This window comes from Aedes albopictus, chromosome 1 (genome assembly GCF_035046485.1).
Source record: "Aedes albopictus strain Foshan chromosome 1, AalbF5, whole genome shotgun sequence".
NCBI classification, from domain to species: domain Eukaryota; kingdom Metazoa; phylum Arthropoda; class Insecta; order Diptera; family Culicidae; genus Aedes; species Aedes albopictus.
This window is the reverse complement of record NC_085136.1, coordinates 279,849,630-279,867,505: the sequence shown is the minus strand read 5'-3', so window position 1 is coordinate 279,867,505 and position 17,876 is coordinate 279,849,630. Positions and strand designations below refer to the sequence as shown.

General features: G+C 38.4%; 1 protein-coding gene across 1 annotated transcript in view; it reads right to left on the bottom strand.

Annotated features, from left to right (window-relative positions):
- The window catches only part of LOC109414950 (metastasis-associated protein MTA1), a 286,844-nt gene that overhangs the window by 197,954 nt on the left and 71,014 nt on the right, over positions 1-17,876 (bottom strand). Inside the window, exon 2 of the mRNA XM_029860424.2 lies at positions 394-555. Coding sequence (XP_029716284.1) covers positions 394-555 — 162 coding nt within the window. The remainder of the gene's footprint in view (positions 1-393; positions 556-17,876) is intronic.

Here is a 17,876-nt window from a genome sequence, read left to right as displayed (position 1 = left end):
TTATGATCTCCAAGTTCCCTGTTCTTACACACCGCATCGTAAACGGATGCCATAAACTTAACGACTTCTCACGTTGCATTACTGACCTACTTCACTGTCTTTCCGTTGTCGACAACGACGACGACGCCGCCGCCGTCGACAAAAGAACGATGAATGGAAGTTCTCGAGCGCAAGCTCTGAAAGTCTGAAGTTTACCACCTATCGATTGTGCGATAATATCCGAGAACGAAAACTCGTTCGATTCGAGTTCGAATCCCAGCACCAATCATTTCAAAGTCAATAAAACTCGTGTCCCGATCCCGAAATCAGTTCTTGTTCTTGCTTTTTGGGTAGGTTGGGTACGTATAAGACTAATACAGTGTCGAGTCGATGCGATGGTTGGTAGCTACTCACTTTGATGCTTATCAGCTAATTGCACGAGCGGTGTAGGCAGATCTCGCCTCCGGTAGAAGCACATCACTTTCGCCTCCACGTTGCCGCTGGGCGTTTTGTTGAGCTCCTCGATCCGGCGGATCTGGAACGGGGTCGTCGACGATGTTTCCACGTAGACATAGTCTGCGAAAGAAGAAAGAAATGAAAGATTGTAGATTGTTAAATAGAGTTGGTAGTCGTCAGACCTTTTAGAATAAAAAGGCTTGATTTCTGAACAATGAAACAAAAAAAAAAACAATCCCCTGAAAACAATAAAAACAAACAAAAAGGTGAGAATGAGTCGAAAGTGAATAAATAATAAAACTTGCATGAACCAAGGAATGAACCAAAAGTGACTAGTGACTGGCGCAACAATAAAAAAAATTAAATAAAAACATTTATACAAAAATAAAAGTAAATAAATAGTGAATCGAAAGAGTAACAGGGAACTGACAGTAAATCGAGAAAAAGAAAGTCGAGATTGATTTACGAATATCAAAAGATTCATCCCTGTTGTTTAAGAATGACTCAAAATGATACAAATAAATTGATAAATCTTGAGTACGCTTAAGACTGATTGAAGGTGAAATAAGAACTGCAAATGTAAATCAAATAATGAAACTTTAATAGAAAACTGACGAAAATTCAAGGGACTCTATACTGCCCATAACTGCATAGTTGTAACATTCGCAGTTTTTGTCAATATTGAGTTAATACCGGGGATTATCTCCAAATCATCAGTATTTTCATCCACCCAAATGAACTTAACAAGTTTGTTCTACAAAATGTGAAATAAATACCAAGTCGTTTTGTCTCATCTATCTATATATATAAAAATGAGTTTGACTATCCTTTGAGGCAACAAAAGTCACGAACGGCTGAACCGATCAGAATGAATCTTGCATGGTTAGATTCGTATTCATGGTGGCTGTGTTTATATGTTAAAAAAAGTTAGGAAAATGAACTAAAAATGTAAGAAAATAGACAAAATGCTGATTTTTTATGACCTGGGAAGGAAATCAACACGATCAAATTGAAACCAATCTAGAGTGCGGTGCTATTTTGAGCTCAACAGTTGTCAAACCACCACAAGACGGCAAGACAAAGTTTGCCGGGACAGCTAGTTATCAAATATTCACGAATGTAACCGCATAACAGTCACACTGGGAATACAAACTGGCCTCATAGCAAACCGTCGATCATATTTTGATCTAATTAATTTTTCAACTATTCGCCCAGCATAGAAGAAGACCCATAGAAGATTTCATTGCAAAAGGATTCATTTTGAATTTCTGCCAATTTTTTGAAATTTTTCCATTTCCATACTAACGCAAATTGCAAAATTTGAGCTCCATTTTCTCCAATGCCTACATTTGTCGAATGTGACTGTTATGCAGTTATGGGCAGTATAGTGAATCCAAATGAAGTACAGATTGAATCAATAATTGCCATGAGCGAGTCTGGAATGAGTGAAAACGAGTCGTGAATGAATCAATAATGAATCCAAATGATGCTGATTGTGGTTCTGGTATTACGAGTGTTTATATAATCTAGTGAATGAACATAAATCCAATAGTGAGTAGAGCGAATCTTAACTGATGCGAAACTGATTCAATAATGAGTTGAGAGTGGATCGATAGGCAGTCTGTAGTGAATCGAGTCAGGAGTGAATCGAGAGTAAAGATGTCGAGATTGAGTTTAGAATGAGACTGGGTTCATCCCGCACAACATTAATAGTGAATCGAAAATGAATAAAACATGATACAAAGATTGGTGGAAGATGAATAAAAAATGAATTATAAGTGAAACGGATTAATGTTTATAGTGGATCTGGAATCGAGAGTGAAGATTATATAGTACAGCCTTTCTCAAACTTCTTTATCGACGCGTGTATTTTTGTGGGGCTGGTGGGTCGCGACCCATAGTTTGAGAAAGGTGGATATAGTGAATTAACAGAAATGCAAAAGTGAGTGGAGAGTGAATCTTTAAAGCCTGTATCCACAATAATCGGGACATAGAAGTACGGCTGTAGCTTTGTAATGAATCGGTAAAATTGGCCAAATAATTGACTGAAAAGTCTTTGGTGTACGTTTATTATTTGTGCCAAATTTCATAAAAATCGAGGCATTACTTTTTACCGTGGATGAAAAATAATCAGACGTGGATTTAAGCATTTTGTACAATCATGACCAATTTCCATTCGCATAATTGATGGCTCTTTTACGCTACAGTTCAAAGTTATGTGATGATAGTTATGAAACTTCGTTAGCAGTTATGATACTTATAGAGACACATTCTTGCAAAATTTCACCAACTTTGATCAATTGGTTTGAAAGCTACTGCTGTTGATAGGGGTGAATGTTAGTGAAAATTTTTCGTGTTTTTCATATGCGATATTTGCCTATTCGTAAATTTTGAACTTCTCTGCCAATTTTCATGAAATTTTCACAGAAGGTAGATGATTATGTGTATACTATGCCTGCAAAATTTGATGATTATTGGTATAGCACTTCCAATAGTACAATCGAAACAATAAAGGGTACTGACTAACTGTTGTCTGAGGGGGATTCTACCCCATTACCCCGAATGCCACTACCCCGAACGCCATTACCCCGAACGCCATTACCCCGAAAGCCATTACCCCGAATAGGCCATTACCCCGAAAGCCATTACCCCGAATGGGTCATTTCCCCGAATGCCACTACCCCGAATAGGCCACTACCCCGAACGCCATTACCCCGAAAGCATATTTTTAAATAGGTTGTTCTGATGATGGTTTATATATAATTTCGTAAAGGATATTGAAAGAGAAGCCATTGTTGAAAGAAGAAATAATTCAATAACATAACTGACAGCTTCAATACCAGAAGATACTGTTTGAAAGAATAACCTTAAAACAACATGAAGGGGTTATGCGTACTCTATTGTGCGCAACTTTTCTTTGGGCTGAAAGTCTCTATAATAAAGATAAATCAATCAATCAATCTACTTTTCTTTTTTTTTTCCACTCACTCTCGTAAACAAACACGAGAAAGAAACAGATAAAAGAGGGGGCATTTTGCCTCTTCTATCTCGCTCTTTCTTGAGTATATCAAAGAGAATGAGCGAGAAAAAAGAAAAAGCTGCGTACGCAAATGAATGTCAGCAAAGGTCCGTTAAATTCTGGTTGTCAATACTGGCTCATAAGGCTAGATCAAAATAATACCGATCAAAAAATTGGCCTCGAAAGAACAGCCTATACCTAGAAGAAGGGAAAATCTCTTAAGGAGGAATAGACAGTTTGGTAATTAAACTCTGTAACAATGTAACTTAAAAAAGCAACACATTCTTAACAAGAGGAAAAATGTGGTTAATAGGTTGGTCGCCCACAAGGTCTGCCAGCTTATAACTAGAAAGAACAGCCTATAAATTAAAGAAGGGCAAATCTCCTATGGGTCCATTCATAAACCACGTAGACCAAATTTCGGTCACCTCAGACCTCTTCTCCTCCCCGTCATATAATTTTGTCCATACAAAAATTTGTACAAAATTGTATGAAGCGTAGACTATGGATAGACCCCCTTCCACTGAAACTCTACCTAGTTTATGCACGGCTTCTATACAGAAACCTGCAAGGACCAATAAACCACCAGGCTACCGAACAACTCTGTAACAATATAGGTCGAAAGAATAGTCCAATTGGCTTCTTAAACGGTATTGAGATAATTGCAAAATCTGAATCTGCATTCCAAACTCAGCCGACATCCAAATTTTCATGATTTTCGGTACCCGGGAACCTATTTAACCGTTATGTGTCCGACAAAATTTTTGTTTTTTTCTACACCGTGCTATTTAAATGGGCGCTGGGTACCCGGGTCGGCCACATAGAGGTTAAAAATCGATTTGAAGTTTGTATGGGAGCGCTTTGTTGAATCACCCCTTGTCGCATTTTGTACTAGGCCCAGCTGTCAAAAGGTGGTTTCAAAAAATCTGTTTGAAATTGATTTTATGTGCCAAAATTAAGTTCTAAAAATCTGAAAAAAAATGATAGTGGCTGAGAAAAAGGTGCTCTTTCGTATATAAGGGGCTGTCCATAAACCACGTGGTCATAGGGGGGTTCGGCCAATGATCATTTTGTATGGACAAATTTAAAAATTTGTATGGACAAATGACCACGCGGGGGGGGGGGGGGTTGTTGAAAAGTCCCAAAAAAATAACCACGTGGTTTATGGACAGCCCCTAATAAGAAATCAATACATTTTACAAAATTTAAAAACACAATTTTCAAAGAAAGAAAAACACCAGCTAGAATTAATAGATTAGTCGTCAATCAACCCGGTAACAATGTAACTAGAAAGAACAACCTATTAATTGAAGAAGGGCAAATCTCATATACAGTAAGCAGTTCAACTGCCTGTAAACTGAAAAACAGCCTTTGACGGAAAGAAAAGTTACAGTTTAATCGCGCTAGTCAAAAAAAAGTCTATTTGGTTCAACGATGCTTGCGAAAATCTTGAAAATATTTGAAAACAATTTTACGGCTTGACGTTCCGGAAACTGATCATCAACTGATACAGTTAATTAAAATAAGAAACAAAATATTAGATCATGTTTAAATGTACTAAAATTAATTAATATACCTAATGATCTCAGGATTTCTTTGAAATAAATATTTCGAAAAAATGGGGCATTTTGGAAAATAGTATTGAACCAATTCATCATAGTAGGGCCACAGCCAATGCATACTGATAAACTCAATCAAGATAATGAGCTTATACCAACTGAACCGCTACACTCCAGCATAGCCATGAACATTGAGGCCGAATAAATTATGGATCGACTGAAGAGCAAAATATCGGACCAATTTGGCCGCCATAGTTAATTTTCAAAAACTTAATTTGAAAGAACCGCCCATTATTCAAAGAAGAACAAATCCACTATGGAGTTAGTAGTTCGTCTGTAAATAAACTATATCTGGAGCAACACTTGAAAAGGGCCCAAGAGGTCTTGTGTCTTTTTTCTAAAACGCTCCGTAGGGCATAACAGCAGCCCGCCCACGCAAATGAACACCGTTATCCGAAAGATCGATGTTTGCTCTATCTGATAACGGTCTTAGTTTTTGTGAATAAGCTGAGGGGGGCTCAGGAGCGACGTGTGAAGTCATTGTTTACCAATGCTTGTATGCCCTTTTCAAATGTTGCTCCAGATAGAACACTCAAAATCGAAAGAACAGCCTCTGATTAAAAGAAGGAAAAATGTCTATAAATAAATTAACAGGCTGCCAAACAAATCTGCAGCAGTACACGGTTGGATACTGCAAACTCAAAAGAACAGCCTATTTTTTAAAGAAGGCAAATATTTGAATAAGTTAAGTTTGACCACTATAGGGAAGGGTAGAGATGAGTATTCATACACTAGTTACTGATTACCGTTTTCTAACTTATAACCATCAACTTCTAATCAGCCATCACTTTTTTGGTGATCTCCTGGATGATTGGGGGTAATGGCCCATTCGGGGTTGTGGCTTTCGGGGTAATGACCCATTCGGGGTAGTGGCTTTCGGGGTAATGACCTATTCGGGGTAATGGCATTCGGGGTAATGGCTTTCGGGGTAATGACCCATTCGGGGTAGTGGATTTCGGGGTAGTGGCCTATTCGGGGTAATGGCTTTCGGGGTAGTGGCGTTCGGGGTAATGGCGTTCGGGGTAGTGGGGTGGAGCCCTGAGGGGCTGAAATCACGTTCAGTCCCAATACATGTTTCGACTGTAAAATTGTCGATAGTACATCGATTTTTTTGAAATTTTGCCTATGCAACAAATGTAGATTGAGAGGTTTGTGTTCAAAATTTCAGCCATTTCCTTTGCCTAATTCAAAAGTTAGAGCGCTGACAAGCAAAACAAGGGGCTGTACAAAATTCAATGGCGCACATTCTACTCTTTCATTGCTACAACAAAAAGTACTGCACCGATTCACATAAAATTTTGTAGGTGAATTGAACACACCTTAAGATGTAATTAGGCCAAATTTGAGCAATTTGAATGTCTCTATTGCAGAGATACAACTGTATTCCTGTGTCCCGATTATTGCGGATACAGGCTTTACTTATGCGAAAATGATTTAACCCTTTGGAGCCGGAGGGGTCATATATGACCCCGGCGATGAAACCGAGCATAACAAACGTGCTCAACACCAGCGAGGTTGCGTCGACAGCGGCGAAACAAATCGGCTCCAAAAGGTTAACCCGTAAACACCCAGACGATCTACTATTGGTAGAAATGCAATATCTTCCTTGTTTTAAAACATTTTACCCCTGATTTTTTATAGTCAAGGGCAGTGCTTCCCAAACCGTGCGCCGCGGCGCCCTGGTGCGCCGCGAACATTTGTCAGGTGCGCCGCAGGCTGTTGAGCCAAAACACAAAAAAAAACAAACTCTTGCAGGCGGAACATCTTTTATGATTTTGTTTTATTTAGTAAAATTAGTGACGCCTCAATCTTTCTTGTATTGTATAGCAAAGTCTTCACTTTTACACCTTCCTTTTGCATCACGTTAGCAGCAGCTCGCTGTACGGTTTGGGTCAAAAATGACCCTAAATGCCAAAGGAGAGAATAAGGAAGACTTCGAAAGAGAGGTACTCAATGGAGCTTTCCCTCTTCCAAACTTTCAATTTACAAGTAATTTTTCCAAAGTCTTTGAAAGTTTTCCAAAATTTCTCATATCCTGAAACTTTTAGATTTTTTACCAAATTTTAAAATTTTTGATTTAAATTGTTTTACTTTAAAACATTAAAACTGTTTTTTTTTTTCATTTCGCTTAGTTTTCGATTTCATAAATTCCTTGTAATTCAGAGTAAATATTCCAAGGAACTTCTTTGAAATTCTTTCCAGAATAATTATTATCAATCTCCCGGTCTTCACTGTTTCAAAAGTTTCGAGACGACAAGTTTACTTTCATCACTACCGTAAATTCTTGCCTTTATTGGGATTTTTAGTTGTAGGCTGTTTCATCTTCTTATCGTGAAAAATACGGAAAAAAAGATTAAACAATCCATTTTTTATATCTTTTTCTCTATAATACGCACTTATTTCTGAATTGCCTGTTCGGTACTTTTTTGACGAGATTATAACAGCAGAACGATCTCGGTAGTTTCGGTAATCGATTTTACTGAGGTTCAGTAAAACAACTGTCAAAACCGTATGGAAAAGGTAAACAATGCATTTTTGCTGAACGAGTTCGGTGCTCAGCAGTTTTAATCTCGTCAAAAAAATTACCGAACTCGGTAATCAAAACTAAGTTTGTAGGGTAAACTATATACTTTATTTCTCAAATTTGTAAGTTTTGCTTTGAATTCCTCTAATGTTATTTTTTAAAGATCTGAGAATCTTTAAGCAATTATGATTTAAAAAGCAAAAGAAAACATGACATTGAAGTTTTGAACTGAAAGTGTTAAAACCATCAAAATTCGTTGTAAAAAGTTGTTGGTGCGCCGCGACATTTTTGAGAATTTCAAAAGGCGCCGCGATAGCAAAAAGTTTGGGAACCTCTGGTCAAGGGGAATAGTTGTGCTAAGAAATGCATGGTACCTCCTCTTTTTGCACTCTCCCCCTTTTGCTGGGACCCGAAAATACGTGGCTTTTTTGTATTTCTCATAAATTCTACATGTTTTTGCTCAAATCTCCTCGTTTTGCTAATCTTCAATTGTTTTGACCATAGTCTGCTGAAGTTTTCATCCCAGAGCTATTCAAAGGCCTTCAAAGTACTCCAAAGTTTGTGTCACATATTCAACATTTTAAACCAAATTTTATACACGATGAATGATTACAGAACATAGTCTACGGTACTCAAAAAGCCTCAAAGCACCGCTAAAAAACTAATGGTACATGTGTTGGGGGATCTAGGTCATCCAAACTACACTGGAATTAATTTTCTTGAGATCTACAGGATCTACCATCATTTGTGTCCACGCTGTTCAAGAAATTTAGTTACGTTTATGTCCATCAGACCTCGTATTGCTACCCAAGTAACAATGACAGCTGAATAGCAGCTTATTCAGCCAAAATGTTTAAAATCAAGCTGAAGAGCGGCTTACTCATCTGTTGTACAGCGATAAAGTTTGTGGGGTACGAGCACCTCGATATTGTGGTAGTTGGACATTCTATGAAATACAAATGGCCTCCAATACACTTTGATGTTTGGGTTACGAAATCTACATAATGTATTACGCTTTCGTGGAATGTAGTCTATACTGCTGATGGAGCCTCATTGCACAACTATAATGCTTTTCACATACATTCATGGGATATTCATGCGATATTTGGGTGTCCACTGTGGGCCGCAATAATTATTGGTTGCAAGATCTGTAAGTCTTTGGATCTTTTTATTGTAACGAATGCTCGCGGAATATAACCTACGCTACTTCTAGCATGCACTTGGGGATCTAGATCATCCAAACTATTCTGAAATTAAGACCTTCAAGCTCTGCAAGCTCTACTCTTGTATCTCTTTACTTTATCGATGCAATTCTTTCATGATTATTCACGAGAATTTTTTCAGAACTTCCCTTGAAATCCCCCACGATTTTCCCAGGAGTTTCTCGGATTTTTTTTTCAGGAGCTATTCTGCTACTCCTCCTGAAGTTGCTCAGGAATTACTCCAGAAATCTTTCGAAAAACCTTGCAAGAATGCCTTGGGATTTCTTGCGGGAGTTTCTCGGGGATTCCTCCAGGAGTTTTCCAAGAATTCCACGGGAGATCCCCGAGGATTCCTCGGGAGTCCCCAAGGATTACTTCAGGAGTTCCCTGAAAACTCCTCCATATAATTTTTCCAAGAGTTCCTCCAGAAATTTCTCCTGAGATTCCTCCAGGAAGTGTTCCAGAGATATCTCTAGGAATTCCTCCAAGGAATTTCTCCGGGTAATTTAACCAGAAATTCCTCCAGGGATACCTCCAAGGCTTTCTCCAAAAACAACTGCTTCATCGAGGAATTCATCAAGGGATTCCTTCAGAAATTCCTCCACGGTGTCCTCCAAAAATTCTTCACAATGAATCCTCAAGGCAGAGATTCTTAAACTTTTTGCCTTTTGAAATTTTCGAAAATGTCATGGCGCACCAACATCTATTTACGGAAAAGTTTCTATATTTCAACTTTGTGTGTGTGTGTGTGATCCAACTAACCCCCACTGTCCGGCAGTGGTATTATGGAAGAAAATTTTCTGCAATATCATTTTGATACTATTGCAAAAAGCTTTAGTCCGGGAGTTAGAAGGTGATAGCTCTATTGCAGATTCAGAGACCCATTTCAGAATGGCTGGAGAGACACGTCCATTCAGAAGTCACTTTCACTTACAATAAGCCCCGCATGTGTACATTGCCGTTGTCATTTGGACAATGATAATGCAAACACACTTCCTGATTCAAAGGAAATCTTTGAAACTGGCGCGTATTTAGTTCATTTTATTATAGTAAAAGTAATCAGAACATTCTCACCGGAATCCATCCAATCCAAGGTAGCGCTGCCATCACCATGGGAACGTCTTCGTTGTGCAGTCAGGCTTCCTCCTCGTCTTGCCACCGTTGTGCTTGCAGTCAGTCATCATTTGAACACACGTCACTTTAGCTCCCACAAAAAACATGAATGTTAAGCCACACGGGATGATTCTGTTATCCCTCGCGAATCACTGATGGCATGGCGGTACTTTCGTAGCCACATATGTAAAAAAAAACACGACAGAAAGCTGCAGTCGTAGCGCCTTTACAACAATTTTACTATGAAAAACTACTGGAAGGCGTAGCGCCATTGACCGTTCTACGTGAAAACGCGAAATAGACGGCACATTCCCACACTCGAATTTCAGCACCGTTTCCAAATCCGAAATTCTTTAGCAGCGGCATTCAAACACACACAATGTTTAAACCCCCCCTCCCCGCTGTCGCACGAGTCATTTGAAAGTTATTATATTTTTTCAAAATCAATCAATCCATTTCTCACTATTAAAATTCACAAATGACAAGCACTCTTTCACACGCGGAAGCTATCCGGATGGCGTAGCACCGGCCAAACCGTCAGCAGAATCACACAAAAAATTGACGAACGCGAAAAAAACGCGACGAGCAAAACAAAACACGTCTGATCGCGGCTACGCCTACTGCGCTCTCGTTTCTATATTTCAACTTTACTTCAAAATTTTAAATACAAAATTGTGTAGAAATTTCAGTATGTACCATGTTTTGGATTAACCAAATTAAATTTATATTCCTAATGTGTTTTTTTAAGAAAACATGCTTGCGGATTTCATGAATATTTATTAGATTTCAAATATCATATGTACCTATTTATCGTACAAACAAAACAAAATATGCCAAAAACTTATACATCTAAAGCAAGCTGCTGATTCCTATCAACCGAAAACAGTAAAACTGTTGCAATATTTCGATCATTCTGTTTGAATTGAAATGCTACATATGATGGAAATCTTTTGTGCGGGAATTACAAAACTTTTAAAGATGTTAAATAAAGTGTGTAATGAGGAAAATTTCAGCAAATTTAGATTTCAAAATAGAATGTTCAGGACGATGGCTTATTCATTATCATTGGTTTAATCATTGTATCTTAAGAAAGGCTTGAAGGGATATCTTTTACATAAGTTTTGAATTACTATTTTTAAGTGACCATTGTAAAAAATTCCTTTAAGAAGTGCCTTTGGCATACATAATGAAAAAAACTGTATCTCGCGTTCCTCAAAGAATTTCGGAACGGGTCTCAATGAGATCAAAAGTTACATAGTTTTTCATCATTTTTCATCAAGATGTCGAAATTAGCCAATTTTGAGCTGCATAAAACCGTCAATTTGTAGAAAAGTTCTGAGATAGTACTGTTAGTAAAAGAAATGACATCCTGATAAGTAGACAGTGACAGCATAAAGACCGGGAGACTGTCGGAAATTATTCTTGAAAGAACTTTAATAAGATTTATGATATATTTACTTTTAATTACAAGCTGTTGGTAGAATCCAAAACTCAACTGAAGAATCGGAAATCCAAGAACCAATTTAAGAATCTAAACAAAAATTTGTCTTAACTCCGAAAATTAAAAAAAAGGTAAAAATTTAGAAGAGGATACCAGAAATTCCGGGTTAGGGGCTGTTCATAAACCACGTAGACCGAAATTTGGCAATCTCAGACCTCCCCTCCCCCCTCGTAGACTTTTGTCCATACACAAAAAAATTAAATTTGTATGGAGCGTAGACTTTGGCTAGACCCCCCCTCCCCCCATAAAGTTAACGTGGTTTATGAACAGCCCCTTACGTACAAAAGGCTGAAATAGTGATTCGCCTAATTTTTAAATGCACCAAACCAAAGACTAACCTGAACACAAACAAACAGACCACTATAATAAGAAATAATTACATGCATACACGTATTTTACGGTCTCCTTGAAACTTTGCTTGTTGGTCGATTAGCCAGCCGGGGCACTCACATTGGTTTTGCTTGAGTTTGACGTTTGACCGTCCTACCGTCCCCTAGTACATGGTTGGCCAAATTAACCCATTTTGAGGGAACATGCTTCACTTACTTGGTTCTGTATCGGACGGAATTTCGCAAAAGAATGCATGTACATATTTTAAAGAAGGGAATTTCTCTGATGATATTGTTAGTAGCCTTAATGACAACATACTCCAACATGACTCGAAAGAATAGCTCATGTTTGAAGAAGGAAAAATTAACTACATAAATATTATCAGTACCTGTTTTGTGATCGTTGATATGCATCATCATGAAGAGGCTCACTCAGCTCAGTTGCAAAACTAACTGTAACTAAGGGCTACGCGTTCGGGCCAAGAAATTTTCATTGTTTCGGGCCAAAGTTTTCTTGACTCCTTTTGGCATTGAATATCTTCGTGCCTGTTACACGATAGGCCAATTTGAGAAGTAAGCTTTATCTCAGTTGAGGCATAATCAAAAAAGGAAGAAATGCTATGATTTTTCGTATTTTTAGCCTTTTAGATTTTCAGCCTTTTGTAAGTTCAGCCTTATGTTACAGTTTCTTAATTTATGCCTTTCGTATTCAGCCTTTTGTGCATTCTGCCTTTTGAAATTTAGCCTTATGTTACCATCCCGAAATTCCATAGAATATTCGAAGGTTGGGATAATTTTTGGAAAAATTGCTCGGAACAAAGTTTTTACGAGAAACGAATGAATTGAAAGTTATTGTAAGAAAACTGAATTTCATGGATCACCCAATACATATGATTCTTTTAAAAAATAATATGTTAGGAACCATAAAAGATAGGATAATGGTTTCTTCGGCAAACTTGCTCCAAATAAGTTTTTGTAAAACATTTTGTAAACGTATATAAAACTATAAAAAAGCAGAAGCTAAACAAGAGTAATCACCCCCAATTGACGTCTAAACTAGATAAACGAAATCTGTCAAGTACGAATAAAAATTCAGCATATGTAAATAAGTTATCCTTGAAGAAGCCACAAAACCCCCGTGCCGAAACGTCGGGCAAATAATAAACCTCGTTTTTTCACATTAAAGACTACGAAGCCGTTTAGATACAAGATTAAACTCCTCTGTCAATCCGGTAAAAAATAGTGACTCGCTTTCAAATCACTGTTGAAGAGTGAGCTGAAAGTGTATAGTAAGTGAGTCAAAAAGAGAAATGGTAGCTAAGTAATATCTACCGATTGTAACTTCGTGAGCGAGTGAGTTGAGCGTGAGTCGAATGCGATTTCCTTGATCTTCTTTTGACCTTTAGTTGGTTGTCGAAAGGACGTATCTAACTATCAAGGACCTTTCCGGTTCACATTTTTTTTGACTACCAATAAATACGATGTCAAAAAAACCAATTTACAGTTAATCATGTTAATTCACGGCCTGCTTCATCAACATATGGTGATGGTGATCAACGGAATAATTGAAAATAATCCGATTAAAACAGAACTGTTTATAGCGTTAAGAGCTAATGCAGCTTGCATAACTTTTTTTGTTGTTATGTTGTAGAGTAATAATTAAGTTGTAAAAAAACTAATAAAAAGCATAAATTATACCGACGAAGCACTAATCTACGAACTGGTTGATGTGGTTGACCGCACTGCACCGATATACGACAGCGGCTAGGCTTCCGTGCATTAAATGTGGTCAATAGGTGCGACTGCGGCGAACCAAAGCGTCCATACATACATATGTTTCAATCGTGGTGGTCTATGGTCCAGTTTTTGTGGATCGTTAAGGCTTTTTACAGCATTATCAACATCGGCAGACATGTTTGATATGTGGCTCAAAATTTCAAAGTGATAATTCTCAGCCGCAAAAGCGAATATTCGTTTGACAAAGTATCATCCGATATGCTCACTCGCATTGATTGCGATGATACTTTTTCGGTTGCGTTGCTGCAGAATTATCTGTTTTTATCACTTCAAAAACGCGAGGCAAACAATTATTGAAAAGCAAAAAGATTCCTTTGCAAGCTCCTTGATGCATCATGACACCTTAAATGAAAAGTTATATGATTTAATCATTGTCGAACTGCGGGGATGGTGATACAACAATTAAAATTCTAAACTAGAAAAAAAGCATATTTTGTTTTGCATAAACTAGTAGATTTTTGGAACCTTAAGATGCACTACGCATCTTACTTGTGCATGGCATTTGTCACAATTTGTTCAAGTGCGTTTACCTATCGAACTGCGTGACCCACATTTTCCATATATGTTCACTTTTGTTTGAACAGATGATTTCGACTCCGTTCCAGTTCTCAACTTCATTCGTATAGCAGTCTTCCCATGAGTCCCCCACCTCTTGTTTAGTCAGCCATATTATCGAAGTCTACCACTCTCGATCAAACGAAACGCACCGTCATCACCATCGGACATACATTTTTCATCAACTGGGAGATCTTTCGAGGAGACACACTCCCACCAGCTTCTTCCCATTCGCATCCAAAATTCTTCGTAGGGTATTGTTGTTGTAGGTAAAAATCGTCTCTCGCTGCCGCCGCCTTAAAGAGATGAGATCATAAAAGCCTTGTTTTATGTCTTTTGTGACGACAACCGCTCATAAAACGACAACGACGGCGGCGGAGAGTTATGGCTACCGGACCAAACCGAGTGAGCAAGTGATGAGCGTGCCTCCATCGTTCCATTGGCCGGCCGGCGGTCGTTGCCTCTCGTCATGTCGTCATTATTATTGTTATTAGTGCTCTTGTCACTGGTCTTGTTATCGTTGCACGCTGTTGAGCTGTGTACAGCATTGAGTGACCTCGCCTTTACTCGGTTTAACTACAACAGGGGAATCCTTGTGATTTGACCGATTCGATTGGAATCAGGTAATTCATTGAGTATGAATTGAACCTTTTCCTCAGAATGTCCAAAGAAGTTTAAGAGATACAAACATACGTTGGGATTAGCTAATCAGTTCTCAATAATAAAGTTAAACTGAAGATGACTTCATATGTAACAATTGAGATTAGCAAAGCAAACGATTGATTAGAAACCGTAGCTGATAAACTCCTTGAAAATGCACGGAACGGACAGAAACGTCGGAAGTAATCGAAAACAATGTTCATCCATGACCACTTCAAAATCGTAAGCAGACATGCTACCTACCAATGAAGAGCAATTTCAAATTGGTCAGTTTGATCGTAGGCAGAGTTTGAGTTTTGCTTGCCAGCAGCCAAATGATCATAGATGGCACGATTCATTTTAAGAAAGTTCTATAAGAGACACTGCGATGCTTTGCCAAACTACTGTAGAACAAAGTGTGACAAATCTAATCGCTGTACTCGTTTAACAAATGACGAAAACATTTCTTGATTATATATTAACGATTCAGAATCAACTACATATCGCAAATAGCCAAACACAGCGAAATCGTTCCCCCAAATATCTGGAGCGAAAACCGTTAAAGCATATTTATGCATTCATTTTTTTCTCAGTTTTCATTTAATTTAATGAATGAACAAGTGTCATATGCTTCATGTCCACTCTTTCGTCTGTTGTGTTATGGGGTTATCTCCACACGAACAGTAGGTAGCGTCACATCGCAACCAACAGGTGCCGGCCACATTATAAAACCTCACTGAGAACTCGTCCGTCCCTCTGGCTCCGTCCCGCCACTATATTCTACTCCATAGCACACAGCGGGCACAAGGCATGGATGGACGGGGACAACCAATTCAAGCTGGTTTCGTCGATTGGTCATTTCTGGTTACCGGGTTATCAACCAGCTCACAGCCGCCAAGCCAAGCGCGCGTTAGGGGCATCACATACATACAACACACACACACACATACGGGCAACAAAGCCGCGACACGCGGTCAGTGCCATTTAATTCAATTCAACAATAATGCGCTTCTGCAGCTGTAGCAGAATCGCGTTTTTTCTCCCTGTCTCTCTTTTCTGTTTCTACATCAACGAACGTTAGTGGAAGATTGTAATCCAAATTGGGCCAGCCAGATCTATGGGATCCGCGGAAACCTGCCAGGTGGATTGCTCACTTCGGGCCGTACAGTGCAGTGCACTCTCATTCATCCTGTGTTACGTTGAGCACATAGTGGCTGAGGTGCGATGCAAAGAGATAAGAGATCGGATAAGCGTCGAAGCACACTCTGCGGAAACTATATGCAGAACGCATGAACCGCACATAGTAGATGAGTTGCGATGAGTGCGGAGATGCGATTGAGCTGCTTCGACGCATGTGATCGCAAGAGAACGCAAGAGAATGCTTGTCGGGTATGGATTTTATGATTGCGCTCGTTGTGTATGTAAAGCAATGCGGATTTAATGTGTTGGGAATACTAGTAGGTAATATAAAATGCGTTAATATGTTGTTGTTTTTAAACATAACTCAATGCCTTTTCACATGACATGCATTTTGAGGGACCGGACGTGATAAAAATTTATCATATTGTCTATCGATCATTATGTAAAATAACATATCTCATTGCATATAAAATAGTATTCCATCAAATCGTGTAAGTTTTTTTACAGCATAATTTTTTATGTTTATTGATCAGAAAAGCCCATGGTATCGTTTTATATTTAATTTTTCGTGGATCTTGCCAGCTCTCGCACCTTCTTCTTGGTGTTCTTCATAAGGTTCGGAATAGAAAATAACTATTTTTTTTTTGTAGCAGACATTTTACGTGCAGCTCAAACTAGAAATATAATTTTGACTTCAGTAAACAGTTGGTAATTCAATTATTATACAATTCACTCACAAGAAATAGTTTTTCCTAACTCGCACGACAATATTTGATCAATTAACTCTGCACTAGCTCTGACTCTAGAAAACGTATTATGATTTCTCAATTATTTCCTTTTATCAAACTCTATTAGTTTCTACTTACAGTTTGCTACACCTGGTCCACCCTGTTTCAATCAAACCAAGCCTCGAGCTACTCTCACTTTCCGACAATCGTCTACGGCGACCTAGATAGAAAGGTTTTGATGACAATTCCACTATCAAAGATTTTTCCATTATTAACTTATGGTATTGTAAATTAGCGGCACACTCTAAACACTAAATCTAATTAAATACTCATAAATGACTTATTACTTGACTTCTAATTCGACATTGGATTGCGTCGAAGCTTTTCTATTGAATGAATACAATACCCCGATGTGAACATCAACAACATATCCAAACTCTATTGACCGGTCACGCGTAAGTCGCGGTGCGGAAATGAGATTCTCTTCTCACTCGTTGAGCGCAAGTGGGTGAGAGACCTACGCCGTCAACATAAGGTTTTGGACAACCGTTCCGTCGATGGTTTTGCTTGGGTTGGCCCAGTTTTTCTTCGATTTCTCCGAATTCGGAACATCCGAGTTTCCGAGACCGAGTTTTCACATAATCCGCCAGAAATTGACTGTTTTTTGGACATTTCTGTTTTGGGTAAGTCTTCAGGGAATTACGCTCCTTGGCGCGCTGAACCAAACCAATAGTCGTTTCACACTTTTTTGCGCAATCTATGATGAATACCTCCTTTTTTCTTTTGAAGATTTTGCAAATTTTGCTGTCCAAATTTGACTTGGACGCACCTGGTTTTCTGTCGCGTCCGGGTGAGTTTATCAGTGTGTTATGCATACCGAATCGTTTGACAGCATTTTGGACAGAAAAAACGCTAACACCTCCAACTTTTGCTAATTTTCTTAGCGATAATCATTTTTCATAGCAGTACCTGATCACAATCGATTTTCGCTTCTCATCCGTAAACACTCGCGTTGCTCCACTTGAGGAAAAACTTTAACTTTTAATGAAGGTTATCTTTTGTTTACAACGCTAGCAACACATAAACACACAGCAGTTGTCAAAATAAGACTTATTCTTTTTAATACAGGGCCTCAAAGATGTACTCATAATTAACGATACAGTCCTTATGATGAATATTGTGTACTTATTAGAGACATCTTTTCTCGTAGATATCGCCGAAAATTTTGTAATAAAAAACCTATACCCTTAAATAATACATACTTGCCGAATTTTT